This window comes from Stegostoma tigrinum, chromosome 15 (assembly GCF_030684315.1).
Source record: "Stegostoma tigrinum isolate sSteTig4 chromosome 15, sSteTig4.hap1, whole genome shotgun sequence".
NCBI lineage: Eukaryota > Metazoa > Chordata > Chondrichthyes > Orectolobiformes > Stegostomatidae > Stegostoma > Stegostoma tigrinum.
In genome coordinates, this window is record NC_081368.1 from 73,878,654 (window position 1) to 73,895,316 (window position 16,663).

General features: G+C 43.9%; 1 protein-coding gene across 1 annotated transcript; it reads right to left on the reverse strand.

The window, feature by feature from the left end:
* Positions 1-6,597: 6,597 nt before the first annotated feature.
* On the reverse strand, positions 6,598-14,808 carry LOC125459007 (nitric oxide synthase 1-like). Its single transcript, XM_048544880.2, has 3 exons — positions 14,660-14,808; positions 13,143-13,337; positions 6,598-9,025 (listed from the first exon to the last, which is right to left on the reverse strand). Exons 1-3 carry the CDS (start codon positions 14,789-14,791, stop codon positions 8,918-8,920), a joined length of 435 nt encoding a protein of 144 aa, XP_048400837.2. The 5' UTR covers positions 14,792-14,808; the 3' UTR covers positions 6,598-8,917.
* Positions 14,809-16,663: the final 1,855 nt, after the last annotated feature.

The window sequence follows — 16,663 nt, forward strand, 5'->3', positions numbered from 1 at the left end:
CCATGGCAGATGGTGGAATTTGAAAAAAAATCTGGAATTAAGAATCTAACGGTGACCATGAAACCAAAAACCCATCTGGTTCACTGATGCCCTTTATGGAAGGAAACTGCCATCCTTACCTGGTTTGGTCTACATGTAACTCCAGACTGACAGCAATGTGGTTGACTCTTAACTGCCCTCTGGGCAATTAGGGATGGAACAATAAATGCTGCCTAGCCAGCAACACCCATAAATGAATGAAGAAAAAAATTAGCTGAGGCCAAATTGCTGGTTTGTACAATTATAATTTAGCATATTTTCTCTTGAATTCTATACCTCTATTAATAAAGCACAAGACAATGCATAATTTATGCACATATGCACACAGATCTGCTCCTGCATGCACTCTGTAGAAGAAGTCCCTTTATTTTACATTTTTCCTTTATGTTTATCCTGCCAAAGTCAATCTTCTCATACTTCTCTGCATTAAATTTTATCTACTGCCTATCTGCCCTCTCCACCAACCTGTAAATGTCCTTTGAAGTTAGACACTGTGCTTTTTATAGTTTGCAATTTTCTCACGTTTTGTATCATGTGAAAATTTGAAATTGTCCCTACACACTAAAATCTAGATCATTGATATAAATCAGGGAAAGTGCAGGCCCCAATACTGACCACTTAGGGATGTCCACTGAAAACTGTTGCGAAGTATTTGTGAATTGGAAGGCAGGAAGCTAGCATTTGTTGTTAAAAATGAAAGTGGGGAAAAGAGTGCATAGCCCCTTGTGAGGGTTTTATTTGTGCTTAGAGATTTTTAAAAAGTGTATATTTGTGAACTGCATCTGCAGGCTGTCAGTAGAGAGAGTCTCAAAAAATAAAACAAGTGTATCAAAAAAGCCTTACAGGTGGCAGGCAAAGCTTCAGACTTGTTTTGATGTTTCAATTACAAGTTCAAATTTAACCAATCAATTTAAAACAGGCCCTTAAAAACTAAAAACTGATACAATTTATATCTGATTATGTTGACAGCCAGAACCCATCATTTTGTGAGAATTTGTTGCATCTCTGTGGTATTTAAGAAAGTGTTTTTTCAAAATTGGTAGGGAGGGAGCCAACTGCCATAACACAACACCTTTTGCTCTCAGAGAAAGCCCATCTAATTTAATACCACCGTAGTTTTGCTAAAAGTCCTCACAGAAGCAATTTCAGAGTGATACCTGTAATGGAAGATCTTCAGGATGTCCCAGAATACAGTCTCTGTGAACATAGGGAGACTAAATTTTAATTTATTGCGTTCTTATTAATTGGGACTTGTGTTTATTTGAACAGCATTTCAGTGGAATTTTATTTAGCTAGGGAGGAGTTAGTATCAAGGAGGAAATTGTTCAGTTTGTTCGTATCTTTTCCAAAATGTTCATTTGTTAAATTAAATAAAGAAATTGTTATCTGTTATTTCCAAAGTGCATCAGGGATTTCCTCTCATTTAACCATTAACTTAACAGATTACGAGGGGAAAGGCGAGCTACTCTGGGTGTTTTGGGGGTAACTATTGGAAGGGAACCTACACTCCTGGAATAGCAGATTGATACTTGCGTCAGTTTTAGTATCAGAGGGGCTCAGCCATTCTCCCTCCACAACAAAACCTTCCTTTGTCCTGAAAAATATCAGGATTCTCTTGTTATCCCTTAGCCGATTTACTTCCGCATTGCTCCTGCCCCTTTTATTCCATGACATACCATTTCCTCACAGGCCTGTTGTGTTGTATGTCGAACAGCTTTTGGAAGCCCATGTACCTCATATTAATTGTGGAGTTTGCACATTCTCCCCATGTCTGTGTGGGTTTCCTCCGGGTGCTCCAGTTTCCTCCCACAGTCCAAAGATGTGCACGTTAGGTGGATTGGCCATGCTAAATTGCCCGTAGTGTTCAGTGGTGTGTGGGTTATAGGGGGATGGGTTTGGGTGGGATGCTTCAAGGGGTGGTGTGGACTTGTTGGGCCGAAGGGCCTGTTTCCACACTGTAGGGAATCTAATTAATAGCCTTGTCCTCATCAATTGTCTTTGTTACTCGTTCAAAACAGCTCTAGCACATTAGTTATATATAATTTTCACGGAGGAAATCCATGCTGGCTCTCCTTGTTTAATCCATATTAGTCCAAGTGACCATTCATTTGACTAAAATTATTGTTTATAAAAGTTACCACATTACCAAGGTTGAACTAAACGTTCCAAAGTTGCTGGGATGTTCGTTACAGTATTCTTTGAACAAGGGTGTAGTATTTACAATTCTCCAGTCCTTTGATATGAACCCGAATCGAAGGAAGACTGAAACATGATGGCCAATAACTCCACAATTTCCACTCTCAGTTCCCACAATATTGTCAGATACATTGCAGTGCCTTGTCAACTTTAAACAAAGACCGTCAATCCAATACTTCATTATTAATTTTAAACCTTTCATGTGTCTGAATTTTTTCCAGTGTCAGAATAACCTGCTTAGCTTCTTCTTCCTTGTTATACACAGAGACAAAAATATATTTTACTTCCTCAGCTGTGTCCTTGTCTACACATGAAAATGCCATCCTTGATCCTTAATTGGTCCCTTTTTCTATTGGGTTCCTTTTTATACTGCTGCTTATTACTTATGTCTCTATAAGAAGACTTGGTGATTTTTTTCATGTTAGCTGCCAATATTTTCTCATATTGTTTCTCTGCTTCAGTTATTTGCTTTTACAATCCTCTTCTGAATGTTCTATTCTGTCTGGTTCTCAGTTGCCGTCTATCATTGGTATACTTTCATTTTTTTTAGCCTCGATCTCTTGTTGTCTCAGGAGATCTGGATTTCTTTGCCTGACCTTCCCAATTGACTGTGTATAACTATCTTCTATTTAAAGAAATTCCTTGTTCAGGAGGGAAAAATATGTTGGAGATCACAGTGGGTCAGGCTGCATCTCTGGGGAGAAATCAGAGTTTTGGATCCTTTCTCAGAATTATTATTACTCTGGATTGCCCATTTTCCTTTAATGCTGTCATCCTAAAATTTATGCTGCAATTTTGGCTGACCCCTAAATTATTTCCCACCTACACTTGATTTACTCGGCTTACCTTTTGTCCAAGAATCGGGTCTCACAATGATTTTGTTTACATTGCAATGGACATATATGGCTGTAGAAACTTCTCCTAAGCACAGTCTGGGAAGACTTGCCCCTTCCTTCACTTTAAACATCTACCATCCCAAGCTATATACTGTTATTACTCACTGGGAGACCATGTTGGAAATCAAGGGGTCTACTATTTCCAGTCATGACAAAAGTGAAAGATCTTTCATAAAATATAAAGTTACCCAACTAATCTGATTTGCAGATTTAGGTTGATAAAAAGCACAGCCCAAATTTTTGAACTGAAAAAAATCTATTTATGACAAGTAATTAGACTTTAGCTGCAGATAAACAATTATAAAGTATAAACAATTATAAAACTACTAATCAAATATGCTTATAAACTCCCCCTTACATGTACATAGACAAAAAGCAATTTTCAATTCTTTTGAGCCTCCCAGGACTGAATCCCTGTGCATCTGCAGGGGGAGCTGGCTGATCAGATAGAATTGTAGAATCCCTGCAGCATGGCAACAGGCCATTGGGCCTAACATATCCACACCGCACTTATGAAGAGCATCCCATTCAGACCCATTCCCCTGATTTCTCATGTCTAACCTGCCTAACTTAAACATCCCTGCATATTATGGGCAATTTAGTATGGCCAATTTGCCAACCTTGCATGTCTTTGGACTGTTGGAGAAACCGGAGCACCCAGAAGAAACCCATGCAGACATGGGAAGAATGTGCAAACTCCACAGACAGTCACCCGAGGCTGGAATCAAACCCGGATCTCTGGCAGCGTGAGGCAGCATCGCTAACTACTGAGCCACCATGCTGCCCGATTCTCATGTTTATTTTCTGTCGTAATCTTTTGTGGCATTTTATCAAATGCCTTTTGGAAATTCCCTCTAATCATTAAGTATGCTTGCTCTTGCACAAAGCCATGTTGACTTTGCCTGAGTATATGAGCATTTTGGAAGTATTTTGTTATAACCTCCTTGAAAATGGATTCTAGCTATTTTCTTATGACAGATGATAGGATAATTGACAATTAATTTGCTGCTTTCCGTTTCCTTTCTTTCTTAAATAAAAGTGTTACATTTATTAAATTTTGTGTCCAATGCTCTGGAAAATTATACCCAATGCATCTGCTATCTGTTATGTTACATCTATTATGAGACTAAGCTGCAGAAAGATCTGGGCTTGGGGGCTTATCAGCCTTGAGTTCCAATTATTTTTCTAGCGCCGTTTTCTTGGTGATGATGATTGATTTAAGTTCATCCCTCCTTATCATCTCAATTTTTAACTAGCTTTGGGAAATTTTCTAAATCTTCTATCACAAAGACAAGCACAAAAACCGTGTAAGAATCCCTCTGCCGTTTCTTTATTTTCCATTATTGATTCCCCAGTCTTAGACTCTCAGCTTTCATTGTAGCTTTCATTCCATTTCCCATTTTAAAGTACCTATAGAAGGTTATACAATAACCTTTTTTTATATTACTGGTGAGTTTTCTCTTACATTTTAATTTATTCCTTTTTTTCATCATTCTTTGTTAGTCCTTAAAATCTGTCCAGTCTTCTAACAACTTGACAAAATGTACTGTATTTCTTTCAATACAATACTAACTGTAACTGATTATTTAGCTATGATTTTGCATCCTTCCCAAAGAGCCTTTCTTTCTCACTACATTTTAATCTTTCTTATGAGTTATGTAATAACTCCTTAAAGATATACCTCTGTGACTCCACTTTTAATCTAGTTTCCAGTTTATCTTAGCCAGTTCTGCCTTTCCACTCTTTTAGTTACTTTTATTTTAGGATTTAAAAGTCTCAGAGCCAAGCTTCTCTCCATCAAGCTGAAGTTTGTAGTGGAGGTCTTAGGGATCAGTATTTAGAACGCTGGTTAATCTGATCCATATTAGTGACCTAGACTTTGGTAGACTGGGTACAATCACAAAATTTGCAGAAGAGATAAAACTTGGAAGTATAGTGACCTGCAAGGAGGAGAGTGTTAGACTTTGAGATGAGATGGATGGACCCGTAAAATGACTAAATGTAGTGGTTGGCATTTAATACAGAAATGATTTAGTTTGGTGTGGAGGTGATATAAACTAAAGGATTTGGTTTCAATTGTTGAAAGTGACAGGGCAGGTTGAGACAGTGATGAATAAAGTAGATCATTATCTTGGGTTTGATAAATGAAACTACAGTATTGGATTTTCCTATCCTGAAGTGGGAATGACGATGGGCAGAAGCAGGAATTGCCCCTGTTACTCAGTCAGAACTTCCACTTCCTCTTTTGCTATCAGAGGTTTTAATGAATGTGGGAAGAGTGCTATCCTCAGAAATGGCCCACCTCTAATCATAGGTCTGTTGAAGATTTGGTAACAGGCTGACTGTCAGCAGTTTCATGAGTTTGGTGGAAGAGAATTCAGGAATTCTCATCATTCAGACACAGTGATAGCAGAGTGCAGCAAATTGAAGGGAGTTTGGGAGAAGATAACTTCCTGAAGGTGAGTGATGTGATATGAGACGGTGAGTAACTGTACTTAGAGTACAAAGAACAAAGGACAAAGGACAAAGAAAATTACAGCACACGAACAGGCCCTTCAGCCCTCCAAGCCAGTGACAAGCTGCTCATCACAACTAAAAACCCCTACCCTTCCAACAACCGTGTCCCTCTATTCCCATCCTATTCATGTATATGTCAAGACGCCCTTTAAAAGTCATTATTGTATTAGCTTCCACTACCTCCCCGGGCAGCGAGTTCCAGGTATCCAACACCTCTGTGTAAAAAAACTTGCCTCATACATCACCTTTAAACCTTGCCCCTCGCACCTAAAACTTATGCCCTCTAGTAACTGACACTTCCACCTTGGGGAAAAGCTTCCGATTGTCACTCTGTCCATGCCCTTCATAATCTTGTAGACCTCTACTAGTTGCACCTTAACCTCCGTCATTCCAGTGAGAGCATCCAAGTTTCTTGCACTGCTGCCACATAGGGCCTGGGGCCTGGGTTTGACTCCAGCCTCATGCGACTGTCTGTGTGGAATTTGTACATTGTCCAAGTGTCTGCATGGGTTTCCTCCCACAGTCCAACGATGTGCAGGCTAGATGGATTGGCCATGCTGAATTGCCCATAGTGCTCAGGGACGCCCATATTAGGGGGATGGTCCTTGGGTGGGATGCGGTGAGGGTTAGTGTGGACTTGCTGGGCCAAAGGGCCTGTTTCCATACTGTAGGGATTCTATGATATGATACAATACCGAGGAAATATTCAGCATTCAGTTTTGATAGTTTTCATGCAACAAAGGTTGTGTGTAAGAACAGGGTTAACAATACAATCATGATGGCTGCAAATATTTTACTCTCAGTGATTTCTCATTGGCTTGTAGTAATATTAACCTGCAGTTTTTGAAGTACCAAGTTTCTTAAATGTAGTGACATCTAAACTACTCAATGGTATCTTAAAGGTGGCTAATTTAAGCCCAGATAAATCCAAAGAAAAGACTAAGACACACACACTTCAGAGACATTTATTCCATTGAAAGCAGGTTAGTCCAGCAGAATTCCATGAACATTTTCAGAAAGATGGTGTGTATGTATTGTTTGAAATTACATCTTGTGATAAAGTAACACGACAAAGTAGGACTAAGTATAGGTAATAGTATATTTTTGGAGGTACAGATGTGATGGCCTGAAGGACCTCTTATGTTTTCTATGATTCTCTCACAACAGCTTTAACCACTGGTAGTCAAAGTTCTAGTTATTGATAACTGGTAGCATTTCCATTATTTGGAGTTATATGAGTATTGAGATTTGTGAGATGGGGGAGTGATTAGGAAAGGTGTAGAAATGGGAGCTTCATCTGTGGTCTGGCTTAAGATCTAAAACCTAGGATCTAGATTGAGCTGAGGTAACTAAATTCCTCAAAGTTAACTAAATTGAAATAGGTATGGTTTAATGGTAAATGCCACTATATCAGAACTGACTGGAGAAGTGCAAGAGAAGAAATGCTGATAATTTAGGAGATGAAATTTAGGAGATGATAATGATGAAATGATCAGAATCTGACCTTGAGGCAAGGACAAAATATCTTCAGAATTGGCAATGATAGAGGTAGAAGATGAGTTGGCAATTAATAGACAGGAAGAAAAGGAAACGCTGGCAATGCTCAGGGATTACATTCCACGTTCCTGAAGGAATCGAATTGGAAGGAGTGGAAGAGCTTGTTGATATCTCCTGTAGATACAGGGGATAGGGGAGTGGCCCCAACCCAAGAAAAAACATCGAAGGACAGTTGTGGGTGACTGCAGGATGAACCATTTAAGATCTGTTGTGAATAAGGTTTTAGATACAATGCTCAGGGATAAAATCACAGGCACTTGGAGAGGTTTGAGTTACTTAGTTTATTAAGGAGAGGCAGCTTGGATCTGTAAAAAGATTTTTTTTATAGAATCCCTATAGTGTGGAAACAGGCCCTTTGGCCCAAAAGGCCACACTAACCTTCAGATCATCGCACCCAGACTGATCCCCCTATAACCCACCTAACCTACACATCCCCGAACACTACGGGCAGTTTAGCATGGCTAATCCACCTAACCCACACATCTTTGGATTGTGGGAGGAAACCCACAGACATGGGGAGCATATGCAAACTCCACACAGACAGTCACCTGGGGTGGAAACAAACCCAGGTCCCTGGTGCTATGAGGCGGCAATGCTAACCACTGAGCCAATTAGTCATTGTTAACAAATGAACAGAGCTTTTTAATGACGTTCCAGGGAAGTTGATGAAGGGAATATGGTGAATGCTGTCTGCATGAATTTTCAAAAGTGATCAATGCAGAATTATGTAACTAGCCAGTTAAATAGGTGAGAGTATGAGATAACAAGGTGTAGAGCTGGATGAACACAGCAGGCCAAGTAGCATCATAGGAGCAGGAAAGCTAACGTTTTGGGCCTGGACCCTTCTTCAGAAATGTATGAATTTGGATTAAAGATATGCTGAATGACAGGAAGCTGTGAGTTGTGGTGAGAGGCTGTTTTCCTCACAGGAGGGTGGAAGGCAGTCTAGTTCTGCTGGGTAAATGCTGTGCTGATTACTTTTTCCACAAGCATGAATAATCTGGATCTGGGAATATAGTGCAAGATCTCAAAATTTGCCAGTGATCCTGAGCTTCATTAATTGAGATATTGACACAAAATCAGGGACGCGATACTGAACATATACAAAGATTTAGCTTAACAACAACTAGAACATTGAGCCTGGTTCTGGTCTTGACACTTTAGGAAGGATACGAGGGATCTTGATATGGGAAGAGTGCAACAGAGGTTTAGCAGAATGTTCCCAGAATAACGGATTATAGTGACATGGCATTATTGGAAAATCTGGGCTTGCTCTGTGGAGTGAAGGAGATTTGATTCATACAGAAAAGACAAGGAAAAGCTGCATGCATTAGTTCTTGGTATATGGACTAGACTTAAGTTTTTTTGTGTAAAAGATGTAAGTTGGGGAGGAGGCAGCAGTGAGGGGAGGCTGAAAGGAAGAATTGCTCATCAAAACTGCTCTGATGCAGTTTATATCAATTGCAGAAGGAACTGGATTTGGGAAATGATAATGGTGATAAATTTAATTTATAAAAGACCCAAAATATATTGAGTTCACTTTGAAGTATGGTGATATATAATTTTCAGATGACGTCCAGGAGAAAGACTATTTATAATGTCAGACATTCTGTATTTCAGTCAGGAAATGACATTCCTCATTTGCATCATCAAACACTCTGTGGGTAACCTTAAATTCTGCAGAGTTACTCCCATTCATCAGAACCAAGCATTTACTTGGTTTCCTGCCAATAATTCAAAGATGTCGATCTGATTTTTGTGGCGACTTCTCGCATTCTCAGCGTTAGACCAAATATATCCTCGTGGTAACGATTCTCATCCTACAGACCAAAAACAAAACAGATCATGAACACGTTATGAAAGGAGAATGAAAGAGAGAGGAATACAAATGAAACATTCTTTGAACAAATTAGCAAAAAGAACAAAATGCCATATGAAACAGGAAACTTAAGATCACACAATAAAATTAGCAGAAATTTCAAAATTTTATGATCACACTCCTGCAGCCCCATGTATGCCCTCCCCTTTCACTGCCTCTACTCAACCATTTAACTACTTCCACAACCACATGTAAACTCTCCCCATCACTGGCAATACCCTTCCATTTAATACTCCTGCACTGCTGCTCCCACCACCACTACTCGCTCACCTGCCAAATCCTTGCTCCAGATCTGTGTACACTCTCCCCCGTGACTGTATCCACTCATTGCCTCTTTGGAAAAGGCTCTAGTTAAATATTGCTGAATTCTGCTTTTGTAATCCATCAATCTTATAGAATATTTCTCATTCACTGGAGGAGGAGGTAAGAAGCAAAACCAGGAGTCAACTGAATATTGTCTCTGCTCCCCCGACGTGGGGAATGTGAGCCAGTCTCTAGGTAAAGTGCAGTTTGCAGTTGTTCAAAATATGTCTTGCTGCAAATCCTCAGGTGATCCCCATCCCCTATACAACCATGCAAACCACAATTTGTGAAAGGCTTTGAAGGGCTGGAATTTTTACAATGTGTCTAGGGTAGCTTTGTAAGCCAGCACATAAACATCCAACAAGATACAGGGGGCTGATGGACCAAATTTTAGGGAACAAATGGTGGGCGAATGGTAGATGGGTCAGTGGGGGTGCATTTCAATGATAGTGACCATAGTTCAGTAAGATTTTTAAAATGGTCACCAAAAGGACCACAAATAAAGGTTTTAATTTACGGGAAACCCTGATTTTAATATGATAAAATCAGGATGTGCTCAAAGTGGATTGTGAGAAGCTACTGGTGGAAAATTCTCCAATATGTGAATCATTCAAAAAGGTAATAATTCAGAGGGCAGGGTCATCATATTTCCATAAGGATGAAGGTTAAGGCCAACCAATCACAAGAACCCTGGATATATCAATGGATGCATGTGATTGGATAAGGCAAATCAAACTTATGGTAGATGGCAAGAACTCAAAAAGAGCAGATGCCCTTGAAGCGTATAGAAAGTGCAGGAAAATAAAATCACGAGAGCAAAGAGGGGACTTGAAAAATCACAGCTGGGTAAAATAAAGAAAAATCTAAAGACATTTTCAAATTAAACGAGGGTCAAGCTGATAACCAGGGAGAGAATGGGGCCCATTCAGAATCTAAGCATCAAAGTGTAAAATTGGAAGGTGTTTTTAAAAGCCTATATCCATTATTGAGAAGGCCAACGTAGGTGGAGAAATCAGGAAGGGGGTCTGTGATATCGTTGAACAAATTACAGTTGGGAGAGAGAGCGAGTGAGGAGGTATTAAAAAGGTTTAACATTGGATAAATCCCCAGGATGAAATGAGATATAATTGCAGACTGTTGAGGTACGCAGGGGCAGAGATCACAGGGGCTTGACATTAACTTTCAATCCTCTCTGGGCACAGGAGAGATGCCAAAGGGCTGCAGGACAGCTAATGTTCTAAGAGTAGCTATACAGTGGGTCAGTGGTTAGCACAGCTGCCTTACAGTGCCCAGGCCTGGACATGAATTTTGGTGGTGTAGTAAATGGCCAGAGGAAAGCCTGAGACCAAAGGACAATAAAGAAAGCTGATCACACAAACTGTGAACAGTGACAAATAAAGTTTAATCCTGAAAAGAGAGAGTTGATTTTGAGCGGACAAGCAAGATGAGGAATTACACGATGAATGAGAGGGATCTTGGTGTCAATAGATACTTTTAGGTAGATAAGCTAACACTTAAGTGGCTAAGCAGCTATTTGGGATACTTGCCTTTATTAAAAAAGGCAGAGTATACAAGAGCAGGCAAATTATGATGGTGCAGTAAAAAAAAATTCATTAGACCACAACTGGAGTACTGTGCGCAGTCTGGTTGCCACACCATATGAAGGATGTGAATTGCACTAGGAAGGATGTGAATTGCACAAGAAAGGATGCATACGTGATTCACAAGAATGTTGCCTGGGCTGGGACAAATCAATTATTAAGAGACGCTAGAAAGGCTGGAGGCATTTTCCTTACAGTAGAGAAGGCTGAGTGGGGATATGTTTGAAGTGTTTAAAGTTTTGAGGGGCATTGACACAGTAGATGGGGAGAACGATTTCACCTTTGTCAGCAGGATCAATACTGGGGCACAGTTTTAAGGTAAGGAACAGGAGAGAATTGGAGGGAATTTAAGGAGTAATTGGATTAAATGTCAGGTCTAATTGTGTGCAAGGGATTCTATTGAATTAATGGCCAAAATTGTTGAAGGGAGGTCAGCAGATATGGATACGAATGCATTCAACAAAACTCCAAGGGGAGGCTTGTGAAAAAGCTGAAACAAGTGGAATAAAAGGTGAAAGCTGAGGAACTAGTACTGAATGAGATGGTTTACAAGAAGCTGAGTGTGCTTCCAGAAAGATGTTGGCCTGGAAGGGAATTTGTAGTTGTCTTTCACCTGGCCCATTGAATGGTGGAGCAGACTCAATCTTGGCTGATAAGTTCCTCAACCACATTCTCCCAATTTTTCACTGTAACCCTTGATCCCTTTGATAATCAAGAACCTATCTAGTTCAGTCTAAAATGTACTCAATGATCTGGCCCTCTGCAGCCTACTGTGGCAGTGATTCACCACTCTCTGGCTGAAGAAGTTTATCCTCATCTCCATTGTAATAGGTCTTCCCTTTGCTCTAAAGCTGTGCCCTGGGGTCCTAGTCTCTCCTACCAATGTAAGCATCTTCCCAACATCTACCATCTCCAGGCCATTCAGTATTATCTAAGTCTCGATTAGGTACCTCCTCACCCTTCTAAACTCCAATGAGTATTGTCACAGAGTCATCAAATGTTCCTCATGTTAAGCTTTCTATTCCTAGGACCATTCTCGTGAACCTCCTCTCAACCCGCCCCAGAGCGAGGACACCTTTCCTGATATATGGGGCCCACAATACTCCAAGTGTGGCCTGACCAGGGCTTTATAAATCGTCAGTAGTACATCCCTGCTTTTATATTCAAATCCTCTCAAAATATATTACAACATTGCATTTGCCTTCCTGACTACTAGCTCACCTTGCAAGTTTACCTTGAGAGAATCCTGGACTAGAACTTCCAAGTCTCTTTGCACTTCAGTTTTTGGAAATTCTTCCCCATTTAAAAAAAGAATTAGTCCACGCTTTTATTCTTCTTACCAAAGTGCATGACCTCATACTTTCCCACATTGTACTCCACCTGCTACTTCTTTGTGCACTCTCCTAACCTGTCCAAATCATTCTGCAGCCTCCCAACCTCCTTAATACGACCTGTCCCTCTATCTATTCTCGCATCATCTGTAAACTTAGCCAGAATGCCCGCAGTTTTCATCTAGATTATTAATGTATAAAGTGAAAAGCTGTGGTCCCAACACTGACCCTAATTCTCTGATTAATCTGCTTCCTGAAAGAGACCACTTGTCACCGGCTGCCATCCTGAGAAAGACCCCTTTATCCCCACTCTCTGGCTGTCTGGCAGAAAGCAATCTTCTATCCATGCTAGCACCTTGCCTCTAACACCATGGGCGCTTACTCAACAGCCTCCTGTGTGGCACCTTGTCAAAGGCCTTCTTGAAGTCCAGGTGGATAATATCCATTTGCTCTCATTGATCTACCCTGGGATGTGAGATTTAACACAGCTCTTTAAAAAGGGCCAGTTCTGACACCAGGGTTGCAATGACATCTTTCAGTGCAATATGTTTCTACAATTTTCTGATTAATCTGCTTTCTGAAAGAGACTTGTAAGCCTAACTTTCTAAGGCATTAACTCAAAGGTTCAAATCTGGTTCTGGTTCACATTCAACACTTGGCGAAGCAAAATTTCCTCTGAATCTCAAATGCCATTTGTAAAGTGCCAATCTGAAACTATTCATCTGTTTACAGTCCAAAGCCAAGCCCAAGATTGCACCTCATCATTGTCTGGAGCATCCTAATGTTGCCAGATGGTCATTGGACCATTGTAAGGCTCTCTTACCTTCAGCTTTGTAAGATAGCTTGCTGCGTCATTGAGACTCATTGCCCCCAGTGTGGCTATCAATTCTTGGACAGTTTTTGAAACGTCTTGAGCCATTGTAACATCACCACAAACGTACAGATGTCCCTTTGAAGAACTCAACAGTTGGAAGAGCTCAGTGGGCAGCTGATTGCGAATGATATCCTGTACATATTCCTAGAGGGTGGCAAATCATTAAGATGTTAAACTACTTAAAACAATGAAAAAATCAAAACTGGAAAATCACTAGCATAGTTTGAGAAAATACATTATACTCCAATCGACAGGTACATGCGCCCCACAACACATACATAATCATCCAACATGCACATCCTCCCTGCACATAAACATCTTCCAATACACACACATCCTCCAACATGAACATTTTCCAACCACACATTCACCCGGCACAGACATGTTACCCTACTTCAAAACTGTTGTCCACTCTTCCCTCAGTCTGTGATCCTGGATTCCAATGAATAGGTGCTCGATTCTCCCTTACACAGTAGGAAGCCTCTGACCTTCCCAAAATCTTTTTCCCTTTAGTTCCTGTGGGTAGGTCTTACAGACTGACTATGGTCCACCCATTTGAGCAACATGGATAGACAGACACATGGAAGAAGTACCGAGACTCCTGATTAATGGATCTCCCCGATTGTTAGCCTTACTTTCTCCATGCCAGACTGCCCATGATCTAAGTCAATGATTACCAGATCCAATTGTCCCACTCCCTGGACTCTGATGGCACAGACCACCTCGCCAAGAAGACCCTGACCAGATGTCTGACTCTGACCTGGTGTAGGTAGGCTGCCCTTGACTGTGCCAGAATGTGCTGACTGAATGGTGTCTCCATGGGTCTCAGTGAGGATGACTCCCCTAAGACTTCAAGATATGGTGCCCTCTTGCTGCACGTGCGGTGTGTTTGTTGATAAGCTGCTGGCACATGCAGATGTGAGACTGATGACACATACCACCTTACAACAGGACATACAGCTCCTTGACTGAACTGCTGAGCAGTAAGGCAGGTTGTGTGGTGGTCTTAATTAGCAAAGCATGGTGAAACAAGTGAGTGATACTGTGACAAGCAGGTAGGCCTGGAGTGAGCAAGTATAAAGAGAACAACTGAGCAGCCCTGAGATGTAACCTGATCCAATACCAGACGCTGGTGAATGCAGCAATGCATGGGAGTCTTGCCAGTGTATTGGAGGGGTACCAGGATGATAATGAGGAGTGGGCAAATGCTGGATGCTGGTGTATGAAGTTCAGGGATGTGTGTATGATTATTCTCCAGTTTCTCTATCACAGCTACTTTCTCTCTCTATCGCAGACACTCAGTGGCTGTGACAGAAACAATCTCCATCACACACTCCATATTACGCTCTTTCTACCACACAAAAGAGAAATTTCAAAAACACTCATTCTATCATAGACACACACTCTATCACAGACAGAATCGATATTTTATAGAGCACAATCTCTTGATCTCCCTCATGGTTCACCTTTTTCCTGTTCGGATCTCGTGAGTATGCAGTATAAATTTCTTTGAAAACTCCTTTGTTCTTTGCTTCCATCATTTCCTCTTTATAAAGATGATCCATTTGTGAGTGTCGACACCCAAAGATCAGGCTCATCTCACATGATTTCAACTCTGCTTCAGAGAGGAGGTAGGTCAGAGTCATAATGACAGAGGACAAGAGTGATTATGGGGCATGCCAGACAGTATGAGTGTATTAGGGAAGGGGGGGGGGGGGAGAAGGGAAGAAGGGGGGGGGGGGAGAAGGGAAGAAGGGGGGGGGGGGGAGACGGGAAGAAGGGGGGGGGGGAGACGGGAAGAAGGGCGGGGGGGGAGACGGGAAGAAGGGCGGGGGGGGGAGACGGGAAGAAGGGCGGGGGGGGGAGACGGGAAGAAGGGCGGGGGGGGGAGACGGGAAGAAGGGGGGGGGGAGGAGAAGGGAAGAGGGGGGGGGAGAAGGGAAGAAGGGGGGGGGGGAGAAGGGAAGAAGGGGGGGGGAGAAGGGAAGAAGGGGGGGGAGAGAAGGGAAGAAGGGGGGGGGGAGAAGGGAAGAAGGGGGGGGGAGAAGGGAAGAAGGGGGGGGGGAGAAGGGAAGAAGGGGGGGGAGAAGGGAAGAAGGGGGGGGGAGAAGGGAAGAAGGGGGGGGGGAGAAGGGAAGAGGGGGGGGAAGGGAAGGGGGGGGAGACGGGAAGAAGGGGGGGGGAGACGGGAAGAAGGGGGGGGGGAGAGACGGGAAGGGAAGAAGGGGGGGGAGGAGAAGGGAAGAGGGGGGGGAGGAGAAGGGAAGAGGGGGGGGAGGAGAAGGGAAGGGGGGGGAGAGGAGAAGGGAAGGGGGGGGAGAAGAAGGGAAGAGGGGGGAGAGAAGAAGGGAAGAAGGGGGGGGGGAGAAGGGAAGAAGGGGGAGGGAAGAAGGGGGGGGGGAGAAGGGAAGAAGGGGGGGGGAGAAGGGAAGAAGGGGGGGGGAAGGGAAGGGAAGAGGGGGGGGGAAGGGAAGGGAAGGGAAGGGGGGGGAAGGGAAGGGAAGGGAAGAAGGGGGGGGAGGGAAGGGAAGAAGGGGGGGGAGGGAAGGGAAGAAGGGGGGGGGAAGGGAAGGGAAGAAGGGGGGGGAAGGGAAGGGAAGAAGGGGGGGGGAAAGGGAAGGGAAGGGGGGGGGAAGGGAAGGGAAGAGGGGGGGGGAGGGAAGAAGGGGGGGAGGGAAGAAGGGGGGGGGAGGGAAGAAGGGGGGGGAGGGAAGAAGGGGGGGGAGGGAAGAAGGGGGGGGGAGGGAAGAAGGGGGGGGGGAGGGAAGAAGGGGGGGGAAGGGAAGAGGGGGGGAGAGGGAAGGGGGGGGGAGAGGGAAGGGGGGGGGAGAGGGAAGGGGGGGGGAGAGGGAAGGGGGGGGAGATGGGAAGGGGGGGGAGATGGGAAGGGGGGGGAGATGGGAAGGGGGGGGGAGATGGGAAGGGGGGGGAGATGGGAAGGGGGGGGAGAAGGGAAGAAGGGGGGGGAGAAGGGAAGAAGGGGGGGGAAGGGAAGAAGGGGGGAGGGAAGAAGGGGGGGGAGGGAGGGAAGAAGGGGGAGGGAGGGAAGAAGGGGGAGGGAGGGAAGAAGGGGAGGTGGAAGGGAAGAAGGGGGGGTGGAAGGGAAGAGGGGGGGGGAGGGAAGGGGGGGGGAGGGAAGAGGGGGGGGGGGGAAGGGAATAGGGGGGGGAAGGGAAGGGGGGGGGGGAAGGGAAGGGGGGGGAGGGAAGGGGGGGGGGAAGGGAAGGGGGGGGGAAGGGAAGGGGGGGGGGGGGGGGAGGGAAGAGGGGGGGGAGGGAAGAGGGGGGGGGAAGGGAAGAGGGGGGGAAGGGAAGAGGGGGGGGAAGGGAAAGGGGGGGGAGGGAAAGGGGGGGGGAAGGGAAAAGGGGGGGGAAGGGAAAGGGGGGGGGGGAAGGGGGAGGAAGGGAAGAGAGGGGGGGAAGGGAAGAGAGGGGGGGGAAGGAAGAGGGGGGGGGAAGGGAAGAGGGGGG

What these genes read in the sequence shown, in the direction of transcription:
- LOC125459007 (XM_048544880.2), bottom strand. Translation starts at nt 14,791, where the DNA reads ATGAGCCTGATCTTTGGGTGTCGACACTCACAAATGGATCATCTTTAT. An exon ending in GAGATCCGAACAGGAAAAAG is followed by an intron (nt 13,338 to 14,659) that starts GTGAACCATGAG and finishes GCCACCCTCTAG; the next exon opens with GAATATGTACAGGATATCAT. An exon ending in GCTATCTTACAAAGCTGAAG is followed by an intron (nt 9,026 to 13,142) that starts GTAAGAGAGCCT and finishes TTTGGTCTGTAG; the next exon opens with GATGAGAATCGTTACCACGA.